The sequence below is a fragment of the Oncorhynchus gorbuscha genome, linkage group LG18 (assembly GCF_021184085.1).
Source record: "Oncorhynchus gorbuscha isolate QuinsamMale2020 ecotype Even-year linkage group LG18, OgorEven_v1.0, whole genome shotgun sequence".
Taxonomy (NCBI): domain Eukaryota; kingdom Metazoa; phylum Chordata; class Actinopteri; order Salmoniformes; family Salmonidae; genus Oncorhynchus; species Oncorhynchus gorbuscha.
Genome location: NC_060190.1, coordinates 20780769 through 20800088, shown reverse-complemented (window position 1 = coordinate 20800088; position 19320 = coordinate 20780769). Strand labels below are relative to the sequence as shown.

Here is a 19320-nt window from a genome sequence, read left to right as displayed (position 1 = left end):
AATCAAGCCAGTGGCAAATTGAGGTGCCTTAGTACTGGACAGGAACAAAAAGGAATGGGAGTTAAAAAAAACACTGGTGTGGACGGCCATACGGTCCTGTAGGCCTACCTGTAGAAGTCGGATTCGAGCAGTGTGAGCTGCCGGGCGATCTCAATTGGGTGGAGGGTCATGAGGTCAAACTGGTCTGTCTGGCCCGGCTTACTGAGGTGCCACTCGATGGGTGGCGGCGAGGTCTCGAAGGTGATGTTGTGGCTGGGCCCGTTGGCCTGTGCCTGCTTCTTCCTCTGGATGATCTTGGTGATGGACTCCACCCACTTCTTCATGGCCTTGCCTGGGAGGGGTCACAGAGAGGGAGATTGTCACTCGGAGAAGAGAAATGAAGGAGCAGAGAAAAAATACACTAAATTAGAAGAAAATAGAATATAAGAGACGGGAGAGGAAAAGAAGAAAGAGGAGAAAATGCAAGACAAAAAGAGAGGATATGCAACAGGAGGAGAAGAGAAAGTCCTTGCCCCCATCTACACATACCTCGCACCAATGCAATGAACTCCTCCAGACGCTTCAGTAACTGGCAGTCCCGCTCAAAGTCATAGAAGTGGTGCTCCACCCAGTGGCGACATACATTCAGTACTCTGCAGGAAGAGAGGGTAGGTCATAACCTGAAGTGAAGCCTGAGTATTGTTGTCCATTAGTTTACTCCAATTAGGGGAGGGGTGGCAGGGTTAGTGGAAAATAATAAAGTAGTGAAATATTTGCATTAAAAAATTATATATATTTTCAAAAAAATATTTACAATGCATTCGGAAAGTATTCAAACCCCTCGACTTTGTCCACAATTGTTTTTCACAGCAAAAACAGGTTTTTAGAAATGTTTGCACATTTATAAAAAATTGTAAACAAAAATATAACATTTACATAAGAATTCAGACCCTTTACTCAGTACTTTCTTGAATTATTTTTGGCAGCAATTACAGCCTCGAAACTTCTTGGGTATGATGCTACAAGCTTGGGACACCTGTATTTTGGGAGTTTCTCACATTCTTCTCTGCAGATCCTCTCAAGCTCTGTCAGGTTGGATGGGGAGCGTCACTGCACAGCTATTGTCAAGTATCTCCAGAGATCTTCGATCGGGTTCAAGTCTGGTCTCTGGCTGGGCCACTCAAGGACATTCAGAGACTTCAGAAACCACTCCTGTGTTGTCTTGGCTGTGTGCTTTGGGTCGTTGGCCTGTTGGAAGGTGAACCTTCACAGTAGTCTGAGGTCCTGAGCACTCTGGAGCAGGTTTTCATCAAGGATGGTCTGAGTCCTTCATGGTCTGAGAGGGCTGTCATGTGCCTTTTACTGAGGAGTGTCTTTCACCTGGCCACTCTACCATAAATGCCTGATTGGTGGAGTGCTGCAGAGATGGTTGTCCTTCTGGAAGGAGCGTTGTCAGAGTGACCATCAAGTTCTTGGTCACCTCCCCGACCAAGGCCCTTCTCCCCAGATTGCTCAGTTTGGCCAGGCAGCCAGCTCTAAGAAGAGAATGATGGAGGCTACTGTGTTCTTGGGGACCTTCAATGCTGCAGACATTTTTTAGTAACCTTCCCCAAATCTGTGCCTCGACACAATCCTGTCTCTTAGCTCTACAGACAATTATTTCGACCTCATGGCTTGGTTTTTGCTCTGACATTTACTGTCAACTGTGGGACCTTATATAGACAAGTGTGTGCCTTTCAAAATCATGTCCAATCAATTGAATTTACCACAAGTGGACTTAAATCAAGTTGTAGAAACATCTCAAGGATGATCAATGGAAACATGGTGCACCTGAGCACAATCTGGATGTCATAAGGTGAATGCACCAATTTGTAAGTCGCTCTGGATAAGAGCGTCTGCTAAATGACTTAAATGTAATGTAAATGTAATTTCATGTCTCATAGCAAAGGCTATGAATACTTGTGTAAATAAGGCATCTGTTTGTTATTATTTTTAAATACATTTGCAAAAAAAAATGGACTGTTTACGCTTTGTCATTATGGGGTTTCGTGTAAATTGATGAGGATAAAAAAGGCTGTAATGAATAAGGCTGTAATGTAACACAATGTGGAAAAGGGGAAGGGGTCTGAATACTTTCCGAATGCACTGTATATAAAAAAAGAGAAAAAAAGTGCATGCTTCTGTTTCAACCGAGCATTGAAACAGTTTGAAACCTTTCTCTGCTAATCAGGACAGAGTACCCTCCATGTGGCACCATAAGGATCACAAGAAAACCAGGATGTTTTGTTGACCCCTAGGTCATGTTCATTAGGCACCAAAATGAAAAACAGACAGGGGCTACCTCAACTTTTTTGCTGTCACATGTTCTGTTACAGTCCCTAATGAACACATCCTCTGGAATTAGGTATGGTAAATTGGGAGGTGTGGAGAGGTACCGGAGTTGGACTGGCTGGACAAACTCCTTGCGAAATCGTTTGAGTTCGGCGCTGAGAGGTTGGTCTCCGTTCTCTATGGCCATCTGGTCTGCCTCTGTGGGCTTTGGCTCTGGGATTTCAAACCTGGAAGGTTCCGGAAAACAAAATCACAACCGAGAAGACACAGTAGTGTGGAATCTGGGAGACACCTTTAAACCAGACAGTAGATGGTGATTGCTATACACTAGATGGCAACAATAAAGATTGGTATAATTCAAAATGTTTGAAGGTATGTTTCTACCAGGGCTGACGCCATTTAGTTAACTGTTTCATTGTTTGGTCGATAGGCTGCTGGTCAGCCGGGATTTTTTGAGCGGAGCAGTCGCGAATATATATATATTTTTCATGGCATACAAGACACCTGTCTGATTCACGCATGCCTTAGTGGAATATGCAGAGGCCGCGGCGATCCAAGAAGGGGAGTGTGGCTAAGATGCACAATGTCTCTTTCCTGACATTTCGCGCGCAATCCCCCATGACATAGATCATCAGCAGAGTAGTACATTTACAGTTAATTCTCAATTTCTAATCTATAATGTTTGTTTGGTTACAGTCATTTCTGTTAATGGATTCAATATATCATTATTACAGATGTTTACCGTTCTCATCGTCGGAGGGGACAAGTTGTTTTGTTTGCAGAGCTCACAACCTATCCTACATGTGAGAAAAAATGTCTGATTGTCTTAACTCACCTTTATTTAACTAGGCAAGTCAGTTAAGAACAAATTCGTATTTACAATGACGGCCTACCTCAGCCAAAACCGGGCCAATTGTGCGCCGCCCTATGGGACTCCCAATCACAGCCGGATGTGATGCAGCCTGGATTCGAACACAGGGACTGCAGTGACTGACGCCTCTTGCACCGAGATGCAGTGCCTTAGACCACTGCGACTCTCTAGTTGTGGAGCTTCTCAAGGTTATTTATTCTTCACCTCAAACAGCGAGTAAAGGTGTGTTTTTATTGATAATGACAATGGTTCCTCAACATATTTGAAAAATATTTCCAGCTCTCTCCCTTTCGATCGAATCCCTCAGCATGAAAGGGAAAAATGTAATGTTCTGATCCAGTGCAAACATCATAAAATGCCTAATTACTTCTGATCGCTTGCACAAATAGCTTACAGCTGTGTGTCTGTCCCAAGTTCACTGGCGCAAGAAACTCTGAGGGCCCAGAATAATTTATAAAATGTTGCAAGTTTGCTAGCGCGAGCATCGGGCCCGGATCCAGTTAATAGCCTAGTATAGGTATTCCCAAACTGGGGTACGCAATGCCATCGGGGGTATGCAAAATAAAAATGTGATATACATTTCAAAAAAAAAATATATATATTCATATATGTATTTTCAAACAGCCCAACGGGGCTATATATTTAGGTGAACTTTTTATTTTGCCCGAGAAGCCTCGTTTCACTGCCAAAAATAAAATTAAACCATCTAGGTGTTCAGCAAAATAACAACACAATGTCAAATACAGGTATCCAAGTCAAATAATTAACATACAATCACATTAACCGTTACTCTCTCGCGGGAATTCCACTAACAGTGCGTATGTAGCCAAACGTAGCTGCTGCTCATGTTGGTATCTGTACTGATGGCGCAAGCCAAGACAGGGAGACATAGTGGGGTGGTAAAGCTCGTGCAAGCATTTGCTCCTGAAACCACTTGGGTACACTGCAGCATCCACCCAGAGGCTCTTGCTGCCAAGGGAATGCCTGACAGCTGGAAAGACGTGTTGGATACTGCAGGGAAAATGGTTACCATTGTTAAAGCAAGGCTCCTGAACTCTCGTGTTTTTTCTGCACTATGCAATGGATATGGGCAGCGACCATGTAATGCCTTTACAACATACAGAAGTGTGCTGGTTATCAAGGGACAAAGTTGACACTTTTTAAAAATTGACGAGCTTAAAGTTCTTTACTGACCACAATTGTCACTTGTCTGACCGCTTGCACGATGACGAGTTTCTCACACGACTGGCCTCTATGGGTGATGTTTTTTTCCACCTGAATGATCTGAATCTTGGATTACAGGGACAATCCGCAACTATATTCAATGTGCGGGACAAAATTGAGGTTATGATAATGATGTTGGAGCTTCTCTGTGTGCATTAACAAGGACAACACACAGGTCTTTCCATCACTATATGCTTTTTTTGAGTGCAAATGAACTCAAGCTTACGGACAATTTAACATGTGATATAGAGAAGCACCTGAGTGAGTTGAGTGCGCAATTACGCAGGTACTTTCCCGAAACGGATGACTAACAACTGGATTCGTTATCCCATTCATGCCCTGCCTCTAGTCCACTTACTGATATCTGAACAAGAGAGCCTCATTAAAATTGCAACAAGCAGTTCTGTGAAAATGTTACTTAAATCAGAAGCCACTGCAAGATTTCTTGATTGGGCTGTGCTCAGAGCGTCCTGTCTTGGCAAATCTCGCTGGCAAGACACTGACGCCCTTTGCAACCACGTACCTATGTCAGAGTGGATTCTCGGCCCTCACTAGCATGAAAACTAAATACAGGCACAGACTGAGTGGAGAATTATTTAAGACAGACTCTCCAATACAACCAAACATTGCAGAGATATGTGCATCCTTTCAAGCACACCCTACTCATTAACCTGTGGTGAGTTATTCACAATTTTCAATGAACAAATAAGGTTTTATATGTAATATGATTAAATAAAGATGATTGATTATTATTATTATATTATTTGTGCCATGGCCCTATAAAAGCTCTTTGCCACTCATTCTAAATGTATTGTATAGTGTGTGTGGCAGGCTTACAATGATGGCAAAAACAACCTTTGAGAGTGCGCTGACCCTGGTGCTCGAGGGGGCAGGCAGCTGGAGGTTAAATGTTTGAAGGGGTACGGGACTATAAAAAGTTTGGAAACTACTGGCCTGGTTGATACAATGTTTCAAGTTCGATACAGACCGGCCATACGTAGCCAATGTGATTTATAGGATATACATTTTCTTATATCAGGATATTTTCTACCTGCAGGCAGCAATGTTATTATTTGTTGGCTTTATGTAGGCTATTTTTTTTACAGAGTTGGCAATGGCAATAGAAGTTACTTTTAGATTGGTTTAAAATTAATTTAGATAGAACTTAGATGAACCACATGGCAAACATTTTGAAATATGAAGACTTTATTATAAATTAAATGAAACCATTTTGATAATTGATCATCCTAACTTGCACGCAGAACGGTAGAAATGATAACATAAATTGGCACTCCAAATGGAAAAGGTCGCCGACCCCTGCTGTAGCCTATTATCTGCAAAGGCCAGCAGCAGAGGGAGGAGGGCGGCACAGGTTTTTTTTCTTTGAGTGATTTGTGCGTCTCAATTATTTGATCAAACAGTGTACTTAAAGCATCAGACAAGCTACATATAGTTGATTTTATTAAAAAAGGAAAAATCAGTTTAAAATATGGAAAAATACACGTTTAAAAATGTCGACCGAAACAGAGGATTTTTTAGTCAGGGACAGCCCTAGTTTCTATAAATGTATATAGGAATATATTGTCCATGATAAATACATCTCTGTCTTTGTTCTAACAAAGGTCAGAGTTAACGAGCACGGACAAATAATCTTGTTGACTGAAAACATTTTCCGAAGTGAAAGGCAATGTATCTGATGTTGAAAAATATGATACAATATTAGACAAAGGCGGTTCTTCATAGAATAATAACAGTGGAGCCCAAATCGTAGAATGGCATCAACATTCTCACCTCTCCATAAGAAGACCCAGCAGCTCCTGAGGTTTGCAGAAGGACCTGTAGGTTGTTAGAAATGTTCGGACAAAATTTGGATCTGCAAGAAGGAAAAACAATGGGATTGTCAGCCATTTTGTTAATCATTCCCAGCAGCTTGCAAGTATCTATTTTTCTTTCATGACTTTCAGTGATCCCGATTTAAATTTGCTACTGTTTGCCGGCTAGATATCTTATAACTATTCAGTTAATAGTCTAAGATATGCTAACCAATGTCATGCGTATTATTAGGCACAAAACAGAAAAAAACGGACTGAAACATGGTCGACATCTCGACTTGTCCAATAAGAAAAATGTCAAACATTCCCAAGTGAACATGACCCAGGTCTGTGTGTATATTAGCAGTGCGGATGCTGTGGTTATGCGGGCCTTGGGAGTGTGAGCTACAGGGCACCTAGCAAGGGCTAGATCTTCTGCAGTCCAAACAGGATCGTTAGCTCGTGGTTCACATGATGGATCTGTCCAAGCCCTTTCGCCGGGCCTGGCGGGCAGTGGGGGGAACAATAGCTGCCTCAGTGTGGATTTACAAACAATCGGCCTGGAACCATTTCAGCCAGGAAACAGACGCTGCTCTGACGCACGCAACTGCCACTCCACCACACACACGCTTAAAAATAGATTAGCCGCCTGCCCTTCCCACCACCGACATACACACTGCAGTGTTTCTCCTAGGCTTTGGCCACACATACAAGTATACTGTAGGACAAGTCAACAACATTACTTGGGTATTACTCAACAGAATACGAATATAAAAAGTTAGTTTTTCACTGGGCAGTTACTTTAATGTTAACTTCCTGCAATTTTACACATTTTTTGCCTTGTGTTCTTATGCTATCGGAGTGACTCAAACTTAAAAACAAAATACATTTTAGATTCTCACTGACAGTTTAGTTTTTATTCTGGTGGTTGTTGGTTCTCAAAGAAGATATTATTAAAAACAATACAGCTCCATGGTCTTTTCTACATATGTTATATCTGGATTTAATCATTCAAGTTTACACTGAACACGTTTTACCATCCCAAACCTTTTTTGTAACTTATTTCTCACACACACACATGTAAAAAGTGTGGACCCCTACTCATTCAAGGGTTTTTCTTTATTTTTACTATATTGTAGAATAGTGAAGACATCAAAACAATGAAATAACATATGGAATCATGTTGTAACCAAAAAAAAGTGTTAAATCAAAATATATTTTATGAGTTTCTTCAAAGTAGCCACCCTTTGCCTTGACGACAGCTTTGCACACTCTTGGCATTCTCTCAACCAGCTTCATGAGGTAGTCACCTGGAATGCATTTCAACTAACAGGTGTTCCTTGTTAAAAGTTTCCTTGTGACAAAGTAGGGGTGGTATACAGAAGATAGCTCTATTTGGTAAAATGCAGAATCAAATCAAACTTTGTCACATGCGCCGAAAACAACAAGTGGAGACTATCGTGAAATGCTTACGTACAAGCCCATAATTAACCAACAGTGCAGTTCAAGAAGAGTTTAGTTAATTTGGTAAACATTTTCTTAAAAAAGAAATAAAGTAACACAATAACAAGGCTATAAATACAGGGGGTGCCAGTACCGAGTCAGTGTGCGGGAGTACAAGTTAGTTGAGGTAATTTGTCAAATACGTAGCCAAATACATTTAAACTCAGTTTCACAATTCCTGACATGTCATCCTAGTAAAAATTCCCTGTCTTAGGATCACCACTTTATTTTAATAATGTGAAATGTCAGAATAATAGCAGAGAGAATGATTTATTTCAGATTTGATTTCTTTCATCACATTCCCAGTGGGTCAGAAGTTCACGTACACTCAATTAGTATTTGGTAGCATTGCCTTTAAATTGTTAAACTGGGCTAAAATGTTTCAGGTAGCCTTCCACAAGCCTCTCACAATAAATTGGGTGAATTTTGGCCCATTCCTCCTGACAGAGCTGCTGTAACTGAGTCGGGTTTGTAGGCCTCGTTCGCACACATTTTTTCAGTTCTGCCCACAAAATGTTCTATAGAATTGAGGTCAGGGCTTTGTGATGGTCACTCCAATACTTTGACTTTGTTGTTCTTAAGCCAATTTGCCACAACTTTGAAAGTGTGCTTGGGGTCATTGTCCATTTGGAAGACCCATTTGCGACCAAGCTTTAACTTCCTGACTGATGTCTTGAGATGTTGCTTCAATATATCCACATAATTTTCCTTCCCTCATGATGCCATCTATTTTGTGAAGTACACCAGTCCCTCCTGCAGCAAAGCACCCCCACAACATGCTTCCACCCCCGTGCTTCACGGTTGGGATGGCGTAATTTGGCTTGCAAGCCTCCCCTTTTTCTTCCAAACTTAATGGACATTATGGTCAAACTATTCTATATTTGTTTCATCAGACCAGAGGACAGTTCTCCAAAAAGTACCATCTTTGTCCCCATGTGCAGTTGCAAACCGTAGTCTGGCTTTTTTATGGCGGTTTTGGAGCAGTGGCTTCTTCCTTGAAGAGCGGCCATTCAGGTTATGTAGATATAGATCTCGTTTTACTTTTTGTAACCGTTTCCTCCAGCATCTTCACAAGCTCTTTTGCTGTTGTTCTGGGATTGATTTGCACTTTTCACATCAAAGTACGTTCATCTCTAGGAGACGGCTGTGTGGTCCCATGGTGTTTATACTTGCGTACTATTGTTTGTACAGATGGACGTGGTACCTTCAGGCATTTGGAAATTGCTTCCAAGAATGAACCAGACTTGTGGAGGTCTACACAAGACTTGTGGGGCTGATGTTAATGGGGGCCTGTTCGGCCCGCCTTTTCCTGTAGTCCACAACCAGCTCCATTGAGTTGCTCACATTGAGGGAGAGGTTGTTGTCTTGGTACCACAATGCCAGGTCTCTGACCTCCTGACCTCCATATAGGTTGTGTCATCATTGTCGGTGATCAGGCCTACCACTGTTTTGGAGTTGTGTTTGTCCACACAGTAGTGGGTGAACAGTGAGTACAGGAGGGGACTAAGTACACACCCCTGAGGGGCCCCAGTGTTGAGGATCAGAGAGGCAGATGTGTTGTTGACACCTTTACAACCTGGGGTTGCCCGTCAAAGTCCAGGATCCAGTCCTTAGCTTAGTGATGAGCTTTGTGGGCATTATGTTGTTGAATGCTGAGCTGTAGACAACGAACAGCATTCTGACATAGGTGTTCCTTATGTCCAGGTGGGAAAGGGCAGTGTGGAGTGCGATTAAGATTGCGTCATCTGTGGATCTGTCGGCTGCCGAGAGCGTTATCACACAGATCCATAACAGCTGGTGCTCTCGTGCACGCTTCAGTGTTGCTTGCCTTGAAGAGAGTATAAAAGGCATTTAGCTCGTCTGGTAGGCTCGCGTGTCTGGGTTTCCCTTTGTAGTCCGAAATAGTTTTCAAGCCCTGTCACGTCCGACGAGCATCAGAGACGGTGTAGTAGGATTCAATCTTAATGCTGTATTGACGCTTTGCTTGTTTGATGGGTCGTCTGAGGGCATAGCGGGATTTCTTGTAAGTGTCCGGATTAGTGTGCCGCTCCTTGAAAGTGGCAGCTCTAGCCTTTAGCTCGATGCGGATGTTGCCTGTAATCCATGGCTTCTGGTTGGTATATGTACGTACGGTCACTGTGCGGATGACGTCGTCGATGCACTTATTGATGAAGCCAATGACTTGAGGTGGTATACTCCTCAATGCCATTGGATGAATCCCAAAACATATTCCAGTCTGTGCTAGCAAAACAACCCTGTAGCGTAGCATCCGGGTCATCTGACCACTTCCGTATTGAGCGAGTCACTGGTACTTCCTGCGGTACTCCCCGCTTTAGTTTTTGCTTGTAAGCAGCAATCAAAAGGATATAATCATGGTCAGATTTGCCCAATGGAGGGCGGGGGAGAGCTTTGTTTGCATCTGTGTGTGTGGAGTAAAGGTGGTCCAGAGTTTTTTCCCCCTCTGGTAGCACATGTGACATGCTGGTAAAAATCTGGTGAAACTGATTTACGTTTGACTGCATTAAAGTCCCTGGCTACCAGGAGCGCCAATTCTGGATGAACATTTTCTTGTTTGCTTATGGCCTTATAGAGTTGGATGAGTGAGGTCTTAGTGCCAGCATCGGTCTGTGGTGGTAAATAGACAGCTACAAATAATATAGATGAGAACTCTCTTGGTAGATAGAGTACCTTATGATAAGCTGTAGACCACACTATCTCAGGCGAGCAATACGTTGAGACTTCTTTAATATTAGACATCGCGCACCAATTCCATACCATGAACAGCTCAAATAAGCAAAGAGAAACAACAGTCCATTACTTTAAGACAAAGGTCAGTCAATATGGAACATTTCAAGAACTTTGAAAGTTTCTTCAAGTGCAGTCGCAAAAAACATCAAGCGCTATGATGAAACTGGTTCTCATGAAGACCGCCACAGGAAAGGAAGACCTCTGCTGCAGAGGATAAGTTCATTGAAGATAACTGTACCTCAGATTGCAGCAGAAATAAATGCTTCAGAGTTCAAGTAACTGACAAACATTAATTGTTCAGAGGAGACTACGTGAAATCAGGTGTTCATGGTCAAATTGCTGCAAAGAAACCACTACTAAAAGGACACCAGTAATAAGAAGAGACTTGCAGCATTAAAGAGATTCTGCAGCATTAAACCATACCATCTGGTTTGCGCTTAGTGGGACGATGATTTGTTTTTCAACAGGACAATGACCCAAAACACCTCCAGGTTGTGTAAGGGCTATTTGACCAAGGAGAGTGATGGAGTGCTGCATCAGATTTTTTTTATTTCACCTTTATTTAACCAGGTAGGCAAGTTCAGAACAAGTTCTCATTTACAATTGCGACCTGGCCAAGATTTTGATTTATTTTATTTCACCTTTATTTAACCAGGTAGGCAAGTTCAGAACAAGTTCTCATTTACAATTGCGACCTGGCCAAGATAAAGCAAAGCAGTTCGACAGATACAACGACACAGAGTTACACATGGAGTAAAACAAACATACAGTCAATAATACAGTATAAACAAGTCTATATACAATGTGAGCAAATGAGGTGAGAAGGGAGGTAAAGGCAAAAAAGGCCATTTTGGCAAAGTAAATACAATATAGCAAGTAAAAAACTTGAATGGTAGTTTTGCAATGGAAGAATGTGCAAAGTAGAAATAAAAATAATGGGGTGCAAAGGAGCAAAATAAATAAATAAATTAAATACAGTTGGGAAAGAGGTAGTTGATTGGGCTAAATTATAGGTGGGCTATGTACAGGTGCAGTAATCTGTGAGCTGCTCTGACATTTGGTGCTTAAAGCTAGTGAGGGAGATAAGTGTTTCCAGTTTCAGAGATTTTTGTAGTTCGTTCCTGTCATTGGCAGCAGAGAACTGGAAGGAGAGGCGGCCAAAGAAAGAATTGGTTTTGGGGGTGACTAGCGAGATATACAAATCAAATCACATTTTATTTGTCACATACACATGGTTAGCAGATGTTAAATGCGAGTGTAGCGAAATGCTTGTGCTTCTAGTTCCGACAATGCAGTGATAACCAACAAGTAATCTAACTAACAATTCCAAAACTACTGTCTTATACACAGTGTAAGGGGATAAGGAATATGTACATAAGGATATATGAATGAGTGATGGAGCGTGTGCTACAGGTGGGAGATGCTATGGTGACCAGCGAGCTGAGATAAGGGGGGACTTTACCTAGCAGGGTCTTGTAGATGACATGGAGCCAGTGGGTTTGGAGACGAGTATGAAGCGAGGGCCAGCCAACGAGAGCGTACAGGTCGCAATGATGGGTAGTATATGGGGCTTTGATGACAAAGGATTGCACAGTGATAGACTGCATCCAATTTGTTGAGTAGGGTATTGGAGGCTATTTTGTAAATGACATCGCCAAAGTCGAGGATTGGTAGGATGGTCAGTTTTACAAGGGTATGTTTGGCAGCATGAGTGAAGGATGCTTTGTTGCGAAATAGGAAGCCAATTCTAGATTTAACTTTGGATTGGAGATGTTTGATATGGGTCTGGAAGGAGAGTTTACAGTCTAACCAGACACCTAGGTATTTGAAGTTACCAACATATTCTAAGTCAGAACCGTCCAGAGTAGTGATGTTGGACGGGCGGGCAGGTGCAGGCAGCGATCGGTTGAAGAGCATGCATTTAGTTTTACTTGTATTTAAGAGCAATTGGAAGGAGAGTTGTATGGCATTGAAACTCGTCTGGAGGGTTGTTAACACAGTGTCCAAAGAAGGGCCAGAAGTATACAGAATGGTGTCGTCTGCGTAGAGGTGGATCAGAGACTCACCAGCAGCAAGAGCGATATCATTGATGTATACAGAGAAGAGAGTCGGTCCAAGAATTGAACCCTGTGGCACCCCCATAGAGATTGCCAGAGGCCAGGACAACAGGCCCTCCAATTTGACACACTGAACTCTATCAGAGAAGTAGTTGGTGAACTAGGCGAGGCAATCATTTGAGAAATCAAGGCTGTCGAGTCTGCCGATGGGGATGTGGTGATTGACAGAGTCGAAAGCCTTGGCCAGGTCAATTAATACGGCTGCACAGTATTGTTTCTTATCGATGGCGGTTAAGATATCGTTTCAAATCAAATCAAATTTTATTTGTCACATACACATGGTTAGCAGATGTTAATGCGAGTGTAGCGAAATGCTTGTGCTTCTAGTTCCGACAATGCAGTGATAACCAACAAGTAATCTAACTAACAATTCCAAAACTACTGTCTTATACACAGTGTAAGGGGATAAGGAATATGTACATAAGGATATATGAATGAGTGATGGTACAGAGCAGCATACAGTAGATGGTATCGAGGCTCCCTGCCTGTGCCATTAAACCCCTTCAACTCATCCAGAACGCCGCAGCCCGTCTGGTGTTCAACCTTCCCAAGTTCTCTCACGTCACCCCTCTCCTCCGTTCTCTCCACTGGCTTCCAGTTGAAGCTCGCATCCGCTACAAGACCATGGTGCTTGCCTACGGAGCTGTGAGGGGAACGGCACCTCAGTACCTCCAGGCTCTGATCAGGCCCTACACCCAAACAAGGGCACTGCGTTCATCCACCTCTGGCCTGCTCGCCTCCCTACCACTGAGGAAGTACAGCTCCCGCTCAGCCCAGTCAAAACTGTTCGCTGCCCTGGCCCCCCTATGGTGGAACAAACTCCCTCACGACGCCAGGACAGCGGAGTCAATCACCACCTTCCGGAGACACCTGAAACCCCACCTCTTTAAGGAATACCTAGGATAGGATAAGTAATCCCTCTCCCCCCCCCCCCCTAAGTTTTAGATGCACTATTGTTAAGTGACTGTCCCACTGGATGTCATAAGGTGAATGCACCAATTTGTAAGTCGCTCTGGATAAGAGCGTCTGCTAAATGACTTAAATGTAAAATGTAAATGTAATGTAAATGAGTACAGTATATACATATGAGATGAGTGTGTAGACAAAGTAAACAAAGTGGCATAGTTAAAGTGGCTAGTGATACATGTATTACATAAGGATGCAGTCGATGATGTAGAGTACAGTATATACATATGCATATGAGATGAATAATGTAGGGTAAGTAACATTATATAAGGTAGCATTGTTTAAAGTGGCTAGTGATATATTTACATAATTTCCCATCAATTCCCATTATTAAAGTGGCTGGAGTTGGGTCAGTGTCAATGACAGTGTGTTGGCAGCAGCCACTCAATGTTAGTGGTGGCTGTTTAACAGTCTGATGGCCTTGAGATAGAAGCTGTTTTTCAGTCTCTCGGTCCCAGCTTTGATGCACCTGTACTGACCTCGCCTTCTGGATGATAGCGGGGTGAACAGGCAGTGGTTCGGGTGGTTGATGTCCTTGATGATCTTTATGGCCTTCCTGTAACAACGGGTGGTGTAGGTGTCCTGGAGGGCAGGTAGTTTGCCCCCGGTGATGCGTTGTGCAGTCCTCACTACCCTCTGGAGAGCCTTACGGTTGAGGGCGGAGCAGTTGCCGTACCAGGCTGTGATACAGCCCGCCAGGATGCTCTCGATTGTGCATCTGTAGAAGTTTGTGAGTGCTTTTGGTGACGAGCCAAATTTCTTCAGCCTCCTGAGGTTGAAGAGGCGCTGCTGCGCCTTCTTCACGACGCTGTCAGTGTGAGTGGACCAATTCAGTTTGTCTGTGATGTGTATGCCGAGGAACTTAAAACTTGCTACCCTCTCCACTACTGTTCCATCGATGTGGATAGGGGGGTGTTCCCTCCGCTGTTTCCTGAAGTCCACAATCATCTCCTTAGTTTTGTTGACGTTGAGTGTGAGGTTATTTTCCTGACACCATACTCCGAGGGCCCTCACCTCCTCCCTGTAGGCCGTCTCATCGTTGTTGGTAATCAAGCCTACCACTGTTGTGTCGTCCGCAAACTTGATGATTGAGTTGGAGGTGTGCGTGGCCACGCAGTCGTGGGTGAACAGGGAGTACAGGAGAAGGCTCAGAACGCACCCTTGTGGGGCCCCCGTGTTGAGGATCAGCGGGGAGGAGATGTTGTTGCCTACCCTCATCACCTGGGGGCGGCCCGTCAGGAAGTCCAGTACCCAGTTGCACAGGGCGGGGTCGAGACCCAGGGTCTCGAGCTTGATGACGAGCTTGGAGGGTACTATGGTGTTGAATGCCGAGCTGTAGTCGATGAACAGCATTCTCACATAGGTATTCCTCTTGTCCAGGTGGGTTAGGGCAGTGTGCAGTGTGGTTGAGATTGCATCGTCTGTGGACCTATTTGGGCGGTAAGCAAATTGGAGTGGGTCTAGGGTGTCAGGTAGGGTGGAGGTGATATGGTCCTTGACTAGTCTCTCAAAGCACTTCATGATGACGGAAGCGAGTGCTACGGGGCGGTAGTCGTTTAGCTCAGTTACCTTAGCTTTCTTGGGAACAGGAACAATGGTGGCCCTCTTGAAGCATGTGGGAACAGCAGACTGGTATAGGGATTGATTGAATATGTCCGTAAACACCCCGGCCAGCTGGTTTGCACATGCTCTGAGGGCGCGGCTGGGGATGCCGTCTGGGCCTGCAGCCTTGTGAGGGTTAACACGTTTAAATGTCTTACTCACCTCGGCTGCAGTGAAGGAGAGACCGCATGTTTTCGTTGCAGGCCGTGTCAGTGGCACTGTATTGTCCTCAAAGCGGGCAAAAAAGTTATTTAGTCTGCCTGGGAGCAAGACATCCTGGTCCGTGACTGGGCTGGGTTTCTTCTTGTAGGCCGTGACTGGGCTGAGTTTCTTCTTGTAGTCCGTGATCGACTGTAGACCCTGCCACATGCCTCTTGTGTCTGAGCCATTGAATTGAGATTCCACTTTGTCTCTGTACTGACGCTTAGCTTGTTTAATAGCCTTGCGGAGGGAATAGCTGCATTTTTTATATTCGGACATGTTACCAGACACCTTGCCCTGATTAAAAGCAGTGGGTCGAGCTTTCAGTTTCACGCGAATGCTGCCATCAATCCACGGTTTCTGGTTTGGGAATGTTTTTATCGTTGCTATGGGAACGACATCTTCGACGCACGTTCTAATGAACTCGCACACCGAATCAGCGTATTCGTCAATATTTTCATCTGACGCAATACGAAACATGTCCCAGTCCACGTGATGGAAGCAGTCTTGGAGTGTAGAGTCAGCTTGGTCTGACCAGCGTTGGACAGACCTCAGCGTGGGAGCCTCTTGTTTTAGCTTCTGCCTGTAGGCAGGGATCAGCAAAATGGAGTCGTGGTCAGCTTTCCAGGAAAGGGGGGCGGGGCAGGGCCTTATATGCGTCGCGGAAGTTAGAGTAACAATGATCCAAGGTTTTACCACCCCTGGTTGCGCAATCGATATGCTGATAAAATTTAGGGAGTCTTGTTTTCAGATTAGCTTTGTTAAAATCCCCAGCTACAATGAATGCAGCCTCCGGATAAATGGTTTCCAGTTTGCAAAGAGTTAAATAAAGTTCGTTCAGAGCCATCGATGTGTCTGCTTGGGGGGGGGGATATATACGGCTGTGATTATAATCGAAGAGAATTCTCTTGGAAGATAATGTGGTCTACATTTGATTGTGAGGAATTCTAAATCAGGTGAACAGAAGGATTTGAGTTCCTGTATGTTTCCTTCATCACACCATGTCCCGTTAGTCATGAGGCATACGCCCCCGCCGCTCTTCTTACCAGAGAGATGTTTGTTTCTGTCGGCGCGATGTGTGGAGAAACCCGTTGGCTGCACCGCATCGGATAGAGTCTTCCCAGTAAGCCATGTTTCCGTGAAGCAGAGAACGTTGCAGTCTCTGATGTCCCTCTGGAATGCCACCCATGCTCGGATTTCGTCAACCTTGTTGTCAAGAGACTGGACATTGGCAAGAAGAATGCTGGGAAGTGGTGCGTGATGTGCCCTTTTTCGGAGTCTGACCAGAACACCGCCTCGTTTCCCTCTTTTTCGGAGTCGTTTCCTTGGGTCGCTGCATGCGATCCATTCCGTTGTCCTGTTTGTAAGGCAGAACACAGGATCCGCGTCGCGGAAAACATATTCTTGGTCGTACTGATGGGGAGTTGACGCTGATCTTATATTCAGTATTTCTTCTCGACTGTATGTAATGAAACCTAAGATGACCTGGGGTACTAATGTAAGAAATAACATGTAAAAAAAAAACTGCATAGTTTCCTAGGAACGCGAAAGCGAGGCGGCCACCTCAGTCGGTGCCGGAAGGTTTAAGACCTTGAGCGTGGCTGAGGTGCACTCATGACCAGCTCTGAAACCAGATTGCATAGCGGAGAAGGTTTGGTGGGATTCGAAATGGTCGGTAATCTGTTCGTTTACTTGGCTTTCGAAGACCTTAGAAAGGCAGGGTAGGACAGATATTGTCTGTAGCAGTTTGGGTCAAGAGTGTCTCCCACTTTGAAGAGGGAGATGACCGCAGCTGCTTTCCAATCTTTGGGAATCTCAGACGACACGAGAAGTTGAACAGGCTAGTAATAGGGGTGCCAACAATTTCAGCAGATAATTTTAGAAAAAGGGTCCAGATGATTTGTAGGGTTCCAGATTTTGCAGCTCTTTCAGAACATCAGCTGACTGGATTTGGGAGAAGGAGAATGGAGAAGGCTTGGGTGAGTTGCTGTGGGGGTTGCAGTGCTGTTGACCGGGGTAGGGGTAGCCAGGTGGAAAGCATGGCCAGCCGTAGAAAAATGCTTATTGAAATTCTCAATTATAGTGGATTTATCGGTGGTGACAGTGTTTCCTATCTTCAGTGCAGTGGGCAGCTGGGAGGAGGTGTTCTTATTCTCCATGGACTTTACAGTGTCCCAGAACTTTTTTGAGTTTGTGTTTCAGGAAGCAAATTTCTGCTTGAAAAAGCTAGCCTTGGCTTTTCTAACTGCCTGTGTATATTAGTTTCTAGCTTCCCTGAAAAGTTGCATATCACGGGGGCTGTTCGATTCTAATGCAGAACGCCATAGGATGTTTTTGTGTTCGTTAAGGGCAGTCAGGTCTGGAGAGAACCAAGGGCTATATCTGTTCCTGGTTCTAAATTTCTTGAATGGAGCATGCTTATTTAAGATGGTGAGGAAGGCCTTTAAAAAAAAAAACAGGCATCCTCTACTGACGGGATGAGACCAATATCGTTCCAGGATACCCCGGCCAGGTCGATTAGAAAGGCCTGCTCGCTGAAGTGTTTCAGGGAGCGTTTGACAGTGATGAGTGGAGGTCGTTTGACCGCAGGCAATGAGGCAGTGATCGCTGAGATCTTGGTTGAAAACCGCAGAGGTGTATTTAGAGGGCAAGTTGGCTAGGATGATATCTATGAAGGTGCCCATGTTTACGGCTTTGGGGTGGTACCTGGTAGGTTCATTGATTATTTGTGTGAGATTGAGGGCATCAAGCTTAGATTGTAGGATGGCTGGGGTATTAAGCATGTTCCAGTTTAGGTCGCCTAGCAGCACGAGCTCTTAAGATAGATGGGGGCAATCAGCTCACATATGGTGTACAGAGCACAGCTGGGGGCAGAGGGTGGTCTATAGCAGGTGGCAAAGGTGAGAGACTTGTATTTAGAGAGGTGGATTTTTAAAAGTAGAAGTTCAAATTGTTTGGGTACAGACCTGGATATTAGGACAGAAATCTGCAGGCTATCTTTGCAGTAGATTGCAACACCGTCTCCTTTGGCCGTTCTATCTTGTCTGAAAATGTTGTAGTTACGGATGAAGATTTGAGTTTTTGGTGGTCTTCCTAAGCCAGGATTCAGACACGGCTAGAACATTCGGGTTGGCAGAGTGTGTTAAAGCAGTAAATAAAACAAACTTAGGAAGGAGGCTTCTAATGTTAACATGCATGAAACCAAGGTTATTACGGTTACAGAAGTCATAAAAGAGAGTGGAGCTAGGCACTGCAGGGCCTGGATTCACCTCTACATCACCAGAGGAGGAGTAGGATAAGGGGACGGCTAAAAGCTATGAGAATTGGTCGTCTAGAACGTCCGGAACAGAGAGTAAAAGGATGTTTCTGGGGGCGATAAATAGCTTCAAGGTATAATGTACAGACAAAGGTATGGTAGGATGTGAATACAGTGGAGGTAAACCTAGGTATTGAGTGATGATGAGAGAGATGACCTGGCCTCCACAATCCCCCGACCTCAACCCAATTTAGATGGTTTGGGATGAGTTGTACCGCAGAGTGAAGGAAAAGCAGCCAATAAGTGCTCAGCATATGTGGGAACTCCTTCAAGACTGTTGGAAAAGCATTCCAGGTGAAGCTGGTTGAGAGAATTTCAAGTGTGCGCAAAACTGTCATAAATGCAAAGGGTGGCTACTTTGAAGAATATCAAATATAAAATATATTTTGATTTGTTTAAGCCTTTTTTGGTTACTAAAATGATTCCACATGTGTAATTTCATAGTGTTGATGTTTTCTCTATTATTCAACCCTTGATTGACTAGGTGTCCAAATGTTTGACTCGTACTGTAAATATGTATAGGGGTAAAGTAACTAGCCATCGGGATATAATAAACAGAGTAGCAGCCTACATGATGATTGTATGTGAGTGTGTGTAGATTCAGTACAAATGTTTGTGCATGTCAGTAAATGGTCAATCTCACGATAAAGT

The 19320-nt window shown here is 44.0% G+C and overlaps 1 protein-coding gene across 2 annotated transcripts in view; it reads right to left on the bottom strand.

The window, feature by feature from the left end:
* The window catches only part of LOC124002519 (son of sevenless homolog 1-like), a 73081-nt gene that overhangs the window by 12942 nt on the left and 40819 nt on the right, over positions 1 to 19320 (bottom strand). For both annotated transcript variants that reach the window (XM_046309969.1, XM_046309970.1), the window contains exons 11-14: positions 6197 to 6278; positions 2415 to 2537; positions 529 to 632; positions 109 to 331 (exon numbers count right to left, since the gene is read on the bottom strand). In XM_046309969.1, the coding sequence (XP_046165925.1) occupies positions 109 to 331; positions 529 to 632; positions 2415 to 2537; positions 6197 to 6278 (532 nt within the window). The remainder of the gene's footprint in view (positions 1 to 108; positions 332 to 528; positions 633 to 2414; positions 2538 to 6196; positions 6279 to 19320) is intronic.